Source organism: Triticum dicoccoides, chromosome 4A (genome assembly GCF_002162155.2).
Source record: "Triticum dicoccoides isolate Atlit2015 ecotype Zavitan chromosome 4A, WEW_v2.0, whole genome shotgun sequence".
NCBI classification, from domain to species: Eukaryota; Viridiplantae; Streptophyta; class Magnoliopsida; order Poales; family Poaceae; genus Triticum; species Triticum dicoccoides.
In genome coordinates, this window is record NC_041386.1 from 648,636,783 (window position 1) to 648,649,449 (window position 12,667).

Sequence of the window (12,667 nt, forward strand, 5' to 3'; positions counted from 1 at the left end):
TACCCCGTGGGCACCAAAACTACCTCTCCACCAGCCGCAAAACCCTAGCGTCCTTCGCTCGCCACCCATCCCACCTATCAACCGCCGCCCTCCTCCATCACGCCGGAGCTGATACCCAGACGTCATCGTCCATCGCAACCGCAACCGCAACGCCCTCCACGGCTAATAGTTGAAGCCGAAGCCAAGCTACCTCCAGGACGCCAAGGTGCGTCGTAACCGAGCCAGTTCAACCACGCCGTCCTGCGCCTCACTCCTGCCGCTCCAACGTCGTCATCGTCCTCCGCACCAGAGCTGTTCCCGCTACACCGTCCTTCGTCGCCTTGGATCTGCTTCCCCTTCTTCGACAGACGGCCACCGCAACACAGTCAACAATTTGGCCATGGGTTCATCTAAGGATGGCAATTTTATCCATGGACATGGATACCCATGGATATCCGACTCGTATGGACAGAGTTTGGATATGCTTTTGCGCCCATGGGTAGCGCCCAAACCCGACCCGATTACTCATGGGTAGGGCATGGACATAATCTTGTATCAGTGGATATACCTAAACCCGACCCGATAGTCTGACTTAATGGGTAATATTCTGCTATCCCTACCCCACATTCACATGTCCTAGTGTAACTAGTAGAGTGCCCGTGCGTTGCCACGGGCTTTTGAAATAGTTTACAAGAGTTACATGTTAAATTCCACACGTACAAACAATAAAACACAAATACAATTATTTAATAACTAAAGTTCATTTTTGCAATGTAAATTGATAACATGAAGAAAAATTAACGACATGTCCATGTAACAAACCAAGCGATGTTCCAACTAAACATCTATTACAAAACTATTAATATCTAGATGATGCGCTTAAGTAATTCTTTCACAATATCAGGAAAGTTTCCTTTAGCTTCATTCCCACGATGTTTTAGCAAGTGTAATAAAAACTGTTTCCTCAATTCATACCCATCCTGCACAAACAATACATTTAGTTAGTATGAAAATTTCACGTCGAAGGTCTTAAAACATGTACCTGACAATACTCATCGTGCAAATCGGCTTGACCAATTCTTTGCCGTTCCACCCGAGCATAAAATGAAAAACAAAATAGCCAGACACATTCCTGCAAAACTTTAGATTAATAATATATAGAATATAGTGATAACAAAAATAAATATTTTTGTTATGAATTCATTATCCGTCTATACTCGTTGGAACACCGAACGGAAATAAACGTTGCCATTTAGATATATCATAATTCCAACCAGGCAGCTTTATTTCGAGTGCTTCTTTGAAATCCCTTGCAAAACTTTTTAATTTCAGTGCATGCCTCAATTCTTTTTCCTCTAACGATTGTGATGTTTGAATAGGATCCAGAATATATTGACGACGTGCCTCTTTCTCGATGACGTACAAGATGTATCGGCCGATGGATGCATAGGGAAGATAAATCTACAAGTGGAGCTATTAGAAACAACAATAAACCATGATAACAATGGACAAAATACTTTACTTACCTTGTTGCACGATGAGATGTCGTTGTCCATCCCAGGCCAGCTATCAAATAATGTTGCCAACGTCTGGATAGTTTCCTTCTCGCAAAACTTCTGATCTCGTGTTGACTCTAGCATCATGGACTATGTAAAAAAAGAAATATTTCTTCAACATGTTGATGCTAATGACACATAGAATGAAGAGTTACAATAACTTACACAAAATCGTAGATCCATGTAGTGCACAGGAGGGTATGTGAACAATACTCCCTCGTCACATGCCAGCATACGCACGGCTGTGTTGAAGCAATCATTGTCCATGGGCTGCTCTATGTTAAGTATGCACTGAAGTTTCTTAAGACTTAAGCCCATTGGATCGAGTGTCGAGCTCCGGACCCATACCTTCCTATAAATTGGATGGTATGAAGAACAATAATATACAACCTCACATTAAATATTGATACCTGATACTTACTCCAAACAACCGGCATCATCGATCGACATGATGTAGTTGCAGAGGTCGGCAAGTAATTCACGTTGGTCCGTGGGTATGATAGTGATTGGTGTAGGACGTTTGTCTTTGACTACGTCAGATGGATTGTCCAATATATTGAGATCAGAATTAGCTAAAGTTTCTTGATCGTCAGGTTGATGGTATATGGGACCTCCTTTTAGCTTATTCAGCTCTGAATTGAGCAAAATGACAGCTAATTTTTGTCGAAAATGTTTCATATCCTCCTACAAGATATATATAAAAACAATTTATATATTATTTTGAGATAAAATAACGAGATAATGTATAAAAACGAAATACCTGGGTGAATTGGTCTGACAATGCATGTGATGTCCAGTATTCCATATAATTTAGCATAAACAGTCGACATGAAACGCTATAGTATTATAAAATAATGCTTTAGAATACCACACAGATGAATCAAATAAACAAACAATTGTAACAAGTGCTTACCCATTGGTTTGTATTGCCTCATGAAACTGCTCTACAACTGTCCATTTTGTAACATTCAGATCGGGCCACTTATGACCTCTGATAAAATCCGGTTTATGCTCTACAAGTTTCAGACACTTCTCGAGTCCTAGTAACTATTTTATATATAAGAAATAGTAGGGATCAAGGCAAACAAAAACATATGTTAAGATGAATAAAAATAATAGATAGTTACCGTAGTAGCAAGGTCATTGCGTTTGACCCGAGAACCAAGTGAGTCCAAAATACTTGAATCTCACGTTTTTTGGCATTGAAGACTGCTAGATACCAATGGTAGCCCGATATGTTAATCGGAATGAATAACTGGTGTAAATATCATACAAGTCACGGTCGCAATTAGATATAAATATTAATAAATCATTATACATATGAATTAATAAAAACAATATATAATTATATACATGGATAACGAGACAAAAACTAACCATGTCTTGCTGTAGATAAGTATTAACATGATGCACGATGTGGTGACATTTTGATGGGTCTATATCTCTTTCCCCGTCTTCTTTTATCTGGCTAGATACAAACATGCTAACAATGTGTATCTTTTCACCCGCTCTGTCTTGTAGATGGTCGTGAGCAAGCATGCAATATATGTAAGCATTTATCACCTGTAATCAACATTTAGATTATGTGTACATTTTATGATATTAAATATTGTTCATATTATTAATTACAAAGTTTGTGCAATTGGTCTTACACCGTCATGTAAGAACATATCATCTTTCATAAGGCATTTCAAATCGTCGGTTGATAACAAGGCATCTCCAATGTCCACGAACTGGTTATTCTTGGGGGCAGACTTGATTGATTCGATGACTGTAATATCCCTAGGGGTACAAACATAGTCTGCCGAATTCATAAATAAATGAGCCAATTTAGCAATCAAACTGAGCAAAAATAGTTGAATACAAGAGGCAATATCACAAAAATAAGATTGATAGTAATATTAAAAAATACCTTATGAGATAACATGTAAATTAGCATCCTTTTTTGGTTTGTTATGAGATATAACCTCTTCGACATTTTTATGTTGTGAATTTTTGTCCCCTTGCAGCAACATCGCATATGAACCCTCAATGGATTCTTTCTGTGCATCTCCAAAGTCCATATCCATGTCTCCTATATTCTAAAAAAACAAAAATATAAAAATAGACCTTTCGTGTTTTCATGTATAATATACATACAGAGGAAGGTTAGCTATATGCACCTCTTCTCGTGGTGTTTCAGTGCGGTCTGTCATCGTTACATCAGTGCATATGTCGGAACCCATCACTTTGTATCTACGATGGAATATATATGATGAAATATAAATGATGTTTTCTACTGCATAATATAATCATATATAATATCTGAAAAAATAGTAGTGATAATAACACACTATTTTCTCTATAAAAAACATATTTGACATTATTAGGAAAAAATGTTGGTTAAATAATTTAAATAATTGTACTAACACAAAATTAGGGGAAAACAACAAACTGTAATGTTCATATATAATGAGTAGTCATATGAAAATTATTTAAATTATTTATATAGGCCATGGAAATTTGTCAAACAAAAGAAAAAAAACATGCAAACAAACCTTCTTCAACCAAGTAGATTTATTTATACATCAACCAAGTTTTGTTGTGGTACCCTTAGTATATGAAAGATAAATATAAAAAATATTTATTTTTATGAACAATATTTAATGAATATATATACTTTTATTGTTTCTGTTTAATAAATAAATATAAATTACCTTATCCACATTTTTCCGAGGGATTACATTATAACTGGACAAATGGGCCGGCACTTACCGGCCAGGAATGCGTGGTGGCCTCCACGGCCCATGCACTATAAAGTTGCCTAACGGGCCGGCTCAACGGCCCACCTGGCACGCTGGCGTCTGGGCCCAAACCCTAACACCATTCACTCACCACACCCCCCTCCACTCACTCATTTCCTCTCGCCCTCTCCCCTTCCCCGCCGCGTGCCTCGACGACCCGGCGCCCGCACGACTCCGCCCGCCGACCGCCGGATCCCATGCCGCGGCAAATCTTGGGGTGGCCTCACCGGCCCTCTCCACCCCCACCAGCAGCTCGGCCCTCTCCCCTCCCCCCGCCGCATGGCCGCGCGCCTCGACGAGCCGGTGCCCGCGTGACTCCACCCGCCGGATCCATCCCATGTCGCGGCAGATATTGGAGCGCGTGTTTTTACCCCTCACTACTACTAAGTTGATAGTAACCCGCGCTACTACTAAGCAGTCTCTATCATGCCCCCCCGGGACATGCCATAGTAGTAGCGAGGGGTATGAACCCGCGCTACTACTAAGTTGATAGTGGTAGAGCGGGTTTATACCCCTCGCTACTATTAAGTAAAAGGTAGGTGAAGTCCCCATATCCTCGGTTGAATCCCTCCTCTCTCCCACACTCTCCCATTCCCCTTCTCCTCCCACCCGTGATTCCCATCCTCGCCCACCGTCGCTGCCGATCTCACACCTCGGCGCCTTCCCCAAATTCGGTAACCTCTCCCATCGCAGCCCCCTCCCCGGCCCCTCCTTCCTCCTCCGTTGCTGGAAGGAGAGGGAAACCAGCAGAACATCATCCATGGCGGCGACCAGATCCACCATGGATGCAACCACTTGCACCTCCTCGCTGGGACAAGGCCTCCTGAGGACATGCGAGCACCATGGTCAAGGGTCCTACGACAAGCAGTAGCAGGTCACCGGGCTTCATCTTGGTTTCGAGCGTCGGCTCCAACTTCGGCGGCCACCAGTGAGTTCCTCCTCCTACTCCTCTCTATCTCTCTCTCTTCCTCATTCAAATAATTTTCTCTTCTTTTGTAGCAGATGAGAGGTGCGGGAACGAGTTGGGTGGGGAGCCACCATCACCATGGACAACTTCATCCCCTCCAGGACCAGCAACAATCATGGTTGGAGAGGACGATGACGCCCAGCAGCAGCAACCATGGATGAAATTTATTTATTTTAATTCCCAATTAGTTAGTAGTAGCGCGGGGCCCTAACAATCTTCTTAATAATCAAGAAAACATCAAAGCTTTTGCCTTGTGTTTGAATTTATTTACTCATACTCATTTCCTCAACTAAAATTCAGATATATCAAATGTGTTTTTTACCAGTATTTTTTTCAACTTTTATAGATATTATTTATACAGGGAACCTTTTAAAGCATCAAATGATTATGACTATAAAAATAATGGATTTTATTAGAACAATGTGAGGTAAATCAGACACGGCCGATAAAAAGAAGACAATCTCTCCCCCATCACTGCCTAGTACAGTAGTCTACGTAGTAGTATTAAGAAAAAAACGTTAGATTTCTCAAAAAAAAACGTTAGTCATCCTCTCCACTGCCGCCTCACATTCTTTTCTGGATAGTTCCCCACCACTGCCTCACAATCTCCTCTGTTCCCCATTCTCTCCACCACAACCAGCGCTCCCTGGTCAGGCCGCCCCTTCCCTTCGTCACCACTGCCGGCGCTCCCTGGTCAGGCTGCCCTCCCCTTCGTCACCAGCGTCGCCGCTCCCTAGCAGGCCGCCCCTCCCCTTCGAATCAGATCGCAGAAGTGGTCGGGAAGATCCTCGAGCTCGGCATGCTCGCGCCAGTGGTAGGCGCCGTTGGATGTGGACGCGGAGGCTCGGGACTTGCACGCCCTACTCTACCCTGTTCCTTCCAATCCGGCCCCGAAGTGCTCGAGGAGGCGCTCGAGGTCGGCATGCTCACCGGCGATGCTTGGTCCCTCCATTCTCCTGGTTCCCTCACCGTCGCCAACATGAGCCTCTCCACTCTCTCCCGCGCGATCGTCCAGGTCTAGGTAATCTCTCTCTCCCTGACCCTGCCGTATGCTCCTCCCCGTCAATTCAGTTAGTCGCCAGGTGCATCGCCTCACTGAGATATCACAATGAATATTCCTTTTCAAGACTGTCCATATTTTGTTCTGTTAAAGGGCTTTGTTAAAAAAATCTGATTTAACTGAGTATTATTCTGCTCTAAATTGCAGCCCCTTCTGGTTGTGAGTGGATCCAAGAGTTCATATGATGCAGTATCTTTTTGAAAGATGATACATTATCTTCATAAAAGAAAGGAAGTTGGAGAAGTTATTATTGAAGAGGAATTCAGTGCTATGTGCTTCTCAAGAGCTAAACTGGAACAAGAAGTGCATGACTCTCATGCCTACACTAACTAATCAGGTAGCATATGCAAATTTTTAACCATACTACATCCAGATATGACATTTGAATATAAAAACTGGCAATTCATATTATAAAATGGAACAAAAATGGGTGTCGCGTTTATTCTTTAGAGTGTGTGTTTTCTATTAGAATGGTTCCTTTCAAGAATGTAATATGAGAAATCATCTGCTTAGTTGGTGGTTGTATTGATGATTCGGCCCTTAATGGTTCAGACTTCCCGAAGGAGAAGAAGGAGGTGCGGAAAGAGGATGGGAGCAACAAATCTGAATCAAAGATTATGTTTTGTTGTGGATCTTCTATGGAATGTTGTTGCTAGTAACCAAGCATGCTTTCTCTTTAGTTCCTCTATGAAAGTAGCATCAAATTGGGATTTTGTTGATGATTTGCAAAGCTTAATTGAGACATAATTCTCTCAGTTCCCACTTTTGCAAATCGTGATTGTTAGTTGAAGTTAGTTGGTTCTCCCGATCCTAGTTGCTTCTAATGCAGGTCTGTAGTCCTGAGTTTAGTGGGTGATTCTGTACGATCTTGCGATGATTATAACTGCAACACTTGAGGGTTGGTAGTAGCACATGCCCAAGGCTTGATGAACTCGTATGGCTTTTGTTCTCTTTCTTTTGGAGGGGAGAACTCTTCCACTCGCTTCTGCCTTTTCATCAGCTTCCATGCTGCAGTTTGACAATTTTTATTTCGGTGTTATGTTTTGGGTTCCCTTTTCCCATCTTTTATGTTTGTCGATGGGTCATTAAAACAGAAAACGGTGATGTATGAACCATTTTGACCAATGATTTATTCATTGTGTCCACCAGTGATCTTTTGAGATACTGACGCTTGTTTTTTTTGGAATTAGGGGTGAGAATTACTTATCGATGACTCGGGCATCAACTCTTGATTTTCGGCGGAAGACACAGGGTCAGAACAACTGGTCTGGGCCGTTGCGCCCAGTAAATGCCATCAAAAATAAATTCCCTACCTATAAGAATGGTACGAATGGGATAGTCATCAAATTTGCTGATGAGCCAGAAACGCCATGACTTAAGGAGTCTGTTGCCAAAGAGACAACAGATCTGCTTGATCGGCGTCAGCGTCTTTCAGTCCACGAGCTCGCAATGAAATTTGAGAAGGGCCTCAATACTGCCACATTATTATCTAACGAGGTATGGGTCTTCCTGATTCCTGAACACTCATTTAGCAATTGGTTCAGTTATTACAGACCTTAAGTTATTGCATTGGCTTTAACTCTCAGGTTAAATGTAAACAAGTGGCTTTATTAGAGCGAGACATCCTTCTGAAGAATCTAAAGAGTGTATTGGAGTCACTGAGAGGTCAAGTAGCTGGCAAATATAAGGATGAAATTGAGGAATCGGTATCTATGGTTGGTTTTTCTTCTTTTGAACCATATTTACAGCCACGTGAAGGATTATTGTTCCTCAGTGCGTTTTTAGAGTATCTTTAATGACACTGCAAGTGTTCTAAACTAACCAATATGGTTTCTTAAAAGAGCTAAATATATATGCCTAAATCATCCCTTTGTTTGCGAGCACTTTAATAGTTTGACACTTTCTATAGGTGGATATTTTAGCAGTTCAGCTGTCCAAAACAGAAAATGAGTTGCTTCAGCAGAAAACCGAGGTCACGAGAATAGCGACTTCACTAAAACTGGTGAGTTGATCCTTGTACTTTGGAAGTATCTTTATTCTATGGACCTTTGTAAGCACATTTTAGTACCATGATCCATTGTGTTCTCTGTTTACAATGTACTATCAAATGTCATGTGTATTTTCCCTGCTTGCTACTGGCTTTGGAGGAAAACTTAGTTCCGTCGTTTTTAAATGTAAATTATCTGCCATGATTAAGCAAGCCAAGCTGAAGTTTTGCCTTTGTTGGGACTTCTGAAACAGACTATCAAACAGTACTACAAATTTGAAATGGTGTTCTTTTCTTGCAAATGCACAACAAATTTTTAGGGGCCTGCCGATGGTTTGTTGAACAACAAATTTTTAGGAGTTCTTCCTAATTTTCTTACCATGGTTAAGAAAATAACATGCTGGCAATGATTTGTGCGTAAAGCATGTTCCAATTCCTCTTGGATTGGCGCGTCGTTTTAGTATTTTTTATAAACATCATTTATCCATATCAAGTATGCTTAATCTTGGTATATTCCCATATTTTCATTTTGACAAATCACTCTTTCTATATCGTTCACAGGCTTCTGAAGATGCTAGGAGAATTGTTGACGAAGAACGAACTAATGCACGCATGGAGATTGAAAATGCTAGAGCTGCTGTACAAAGAGTTCAAAAAGTACTTAAAGAGAAAGAGAACAATTCACAAAGAATTAGAAAGGAGGTAAATTGTATATAATTTTATGAGCAGCATATTATCTTGTTTTCTGTACTTTAGTACCAAGCTTACCTGGAACTTATGCCTGAATCTGTATTCCTTATATATTCTTTTATTTATGTCATATACAATTACTCCCCTTGACTTCTGTACAATTTTTCTGTTCAAAACCAGTGGTAGTTTATTTTAATTTGACTATGCAACCTTCTATGTACTGCATCATACAGCAATAGATCTTCCTGCCCAACTTTGCTTTTATTGCTTGCTTGTCCAGATGCTGTGCTTTGGCACTGTCCTCAATTTGTTATACTCATTGTATTACTTGCTCTATCTTGAGAATGTAGATTCATTCGGTTGGGATATAGTTGGTATTGGAGTATTACATATCCATTGTGAATAAATTTAGACTATTCCATCTAAGCATTTTGTCCTCATGCAATTTCTATTACATGTAATGACTTAATATTATGACTCTGATGATATATATCTTCAAGCAGTCCTATTATATTTGTTTGTTTACTGGCATGTTGAAACACTTAATAAGTTATTTGTTTGTTTTTCTGGCTCAAATATATATATGAGATTTCATTAAAAAGTTAGGCAGTCAACTATGGTCATGACTTAAAAAGTTAGGTGTATGACACACATGCGATGTCCAGAATAGACTGTTAGCCTATAATATCTGAAAGAACTGTTTGTATTCAGTTGCAGCCCACCTAATAGGACTGCTTGATTCCGTCGAGTATGGAAAAAGCGAAAGGTATTTTACGGTCTCTTTTGCGTTCTTCTTCTGTTACTTGCATATTTTCTGTGGTATCATTCAAGTCATCTACTGATGTCTTCCTTGGGTTTCTCTCAAAAGCGAAAGGTAAAAACAACATGATAGCAAACGAGTATGGAAAAAGCACAATCATTTTACCTTCTATATTTTTATCTGCAATTACATCAGACGTGCCCGTAGCTTTAGGAGGATATGTTGATTCATTATGCGGGATTGATGTATCAACCGAGCTAGCTGGGTCATCTAATATAACATGCTTGGTTAGTATTTATTAAAATGGCTGAACCATGAATGCTAGGATGTAACATAAAATAATCTTACTTGAATTACAAAGGGGACGAAGATCAACTTTCCTGTGCTTATCATCTCACGTGGGTTTGATTAGCTGCCCCAACATATGATCTGCCCCAACATTAGTTCCTATTGTAATCCAGCATGGGCGTTCAGAAAGCAAAGAGAAGTTAAACATAATCACAAATAGTATGATTGTCAAATACGCACATATAACTAACGACATTGTAAATCCACCAAATATGTACCAGGGATCACATATGAAGATTGTTGAACATTTGTGATATCACATAGAGTACGGCGGTGAACAATCGGCCCATCGTCTAGATGGTTTATAAAACCATCTGACTTCTTAGTGCGATAAGATGCCCGCCTCCACGCGTTGATAAGATCCCTATGGTCTACCATTTTTACAACAGGTATGAGAGTTAGAGAACAAAAAAAGTATGTACAAATCACTTAGATAGATGTTGATACAACATCTATGAAACCAACACGGGGAACATCTATGAAGTCAGGTTACTATAACGATTAATTTGCATACTATAGGTATTCAGAAAAACCCAAGAGTAGTCAGCAAAATCACGCTTAAATACTTACCAGTCTTTGAAAGGGATGGCTGATTATCCTCTTGTAACCTGACCATATCCTCCTCTTTTTTCTTCCGATAAGATTCACGCCTCTATGCGTTGAACTGCTCCCTTGTTTCGCCAACGTTTTTTTCTTCATTACATACAGCTACTGTTGCATGCTGCTTGGAAGTTTTGTCATCTGCATTACGTTAAGCGTAAAAACCACAAAGCCCATTAAGCTCATCTGGGAAAATGGACTAAACCTCTCTGATCCGCTACCGGAGATGTCGATTTGGAAGCTGTATAAGCATGCCTGTGAATACCTTGAGTATCACCTCGTAGCTTAGTCATACCATCCTTATTATTCTCAGAATACGATGGAATCCCGTCGTTTGAAGGTTCCCGCCCTAGATCTTAGCAATCAACAAAATATACGGTATGCACGAAACATTAGCAGCAATCTTGACACAGTCTTATACCTGCTCCCGTCGTGTAAATATCGTGAATATTTGCATGTAAGGGTATGAAGTTTGCATTGTAGTCTCCAACATTTATCCCGCTCGTAAGGACTGCAACACATAAAATGCATTCTGCCACTTTCAGAAATGCACGTGAGGCAACATTTATAACCAATATTCGCACAGTATTATACCTAATTCCGTCGTGTAAACGTTATCAACAATTTCAGCTACGGGTATGATGCTCGCATTGTGTTCTGCATCACTTCTCCCGCTTGTAAGACCTGGAAGACATTATGCATACAGCCTGTCACTGTCAGATATTCAGGTCTCGCAACTAAACAAAAACATGGTAGACTGCATCATACCTGTAGTTACGTCATCTTCTGGTTGATGTTCGTGTGCCGTGCTTTTTGAATTCCCCATATGCAACTATTGAATGGCAAAAATCATGAAGACAGAAATGGTAGTTCTTTGATGATCTTCACCAACATGGTAATTTCTTCTACATCTTTGACATTCTGCAAGGGTTATTGTTCTACATATATACTGCAACATGTTGCTAGCATATACTGCAATTGTATTTTATTCTACATATATACTGCAATGGCACTTTCATCTACATCTTCTACATCTCTGTACTTTATTAGAATGCAAGTCTTTTTGTTCTATCTTTAGTTCAGCACAAGTGGAAACATACTCTTGGGTCTTGTATGGTTTATGTTTTCTTTTTTGCCATATTCACTCAAGTGCAGGATGCAGGATACTCCTTGGTACAAAAAATGCCAATTGCCAACTGTAAACATGTGTACTTGAGTCTATTTTTAACATGAAAAAAACCTAAACTGTGTGCAACAGAAATCAATCTCGCAGGCGGATCCATCCTTGTGAAAGCACTTGCCATGGCTGTATGACATGCGATGGATGTATGGGCTGTGAGATGTATGAGATGCGATTGTATGGCATTTGAGATGTATGAGATGCGATTGACGTATGAGATGGTTTGTATACCTATTTTTCGGATCCAGGACGTGTTCTGGCCGGATCCTGGACGTGTCCGCGTATACGCGTCTAGGATCAGCGCCGGATCCTGGATCAAGGGCGAGGAGTTCAGCACGGCGGCGAAGTGATGGAGGGCGGCGGCGACCTGATCCAGGACCAGCGCCGGATCGTCGAGGTGTTCAGCGCGGCGGCGAAGTGATGGAGGGCCGCGGTGACCTTGTCCAGGATCGACGCGGATGGAGGACGGCGAGTGAAGCGGGGGCGGCGACCTCGACCACGATGGAGGGCGGCGACGATGGAGGGCAGCGACTGAAGCGCGGCGGTGCAGGGATGTAGGGCGGCCACGAAGGGAGACCTCGCTCGATAACAGGACTCGTCGCTCCTACGTGCGTTCGCACGGTTTTTCTGTCGTTGGTTAACCGTCGTAGGTTTTTTTGTCGCAGGTTAACCTTCGTACGTCTATTGAGGGTCACATGTGGATAGGTGCGGGTTGGGGCCTCAGGAGGAGGTTTTTTGGTTTGTGGTGGCTTAGTGA

General features: G+C 41.2%; 1 protein-coding gene across 2 annotated transcripts; it reads left to right on the top strand.

Annotated features, from left to right (window-relative positions):
* The first annotated feature begins 5,916 nt into the window (after positions 1–5,916).
* On the top strand, positions 5,917–12,009 carry LOC119287685 (stomatal closure-related actin-binding protein 1-like). Of its 2 annotated transcripts, XM_037567279.1 has the most exons (8): positions 5,917–6,306; positions 6,493–6,682; positions 7,536–7,842; positions 7,932–8,060; positions 8,255–8,347; positions 8,894–9,034; positions 9,734–9,788; positions 11,361–12,009. In XM_037567279.1, the coding sequence occupies exons 3-7, from the start codon at positions 7,795–7,797 to the stop codon at positions 9,746–9,748; spliced, it is 426 nt and encodes a 141-aa protein (XP_037423176.1). In that variant the 5' UTR covers positions 5,917–6,306; positions 6,493–6,682; positions 7,536–7,794; the 3' UTR covers positions 9,749–9,788; positions 11,361–12,009. The 2 variants fall into 2 exon arrangements, with proteins under 2 accessions (XP_037423176.1, XP_037423175.1); XM_037567278.1 differs by having other exon boundaries at positions 9,734–12,009.
* Positions 12,010–12,667: the final 658 nt, after the last annotated feature.

Bases quoted from the DNA above. Each gene is read 5' to 3' on its own strand.
- LOC119287685 (XM_037567278.1), top strand. From the start codon at position 7,795: ATGAAATTTGAGAAGGGCCTCAATACTGCCACATTATTATCTAACGAG. The intron at 7,843-7,931 runs GTATGGGTCTTC...TTTAACTCTCAG, and splicing joins CCACATTATTATCTAACGAG to GTTAAATGTAAACAAGTGGC. The intron at 8,061-8,254 runs GTTGGTTTTTCT...CACTTTCTATAG, and splicing joins TTGAGGAATCGGTATCTATG to GTGGATATTTTAGCAGTTCA.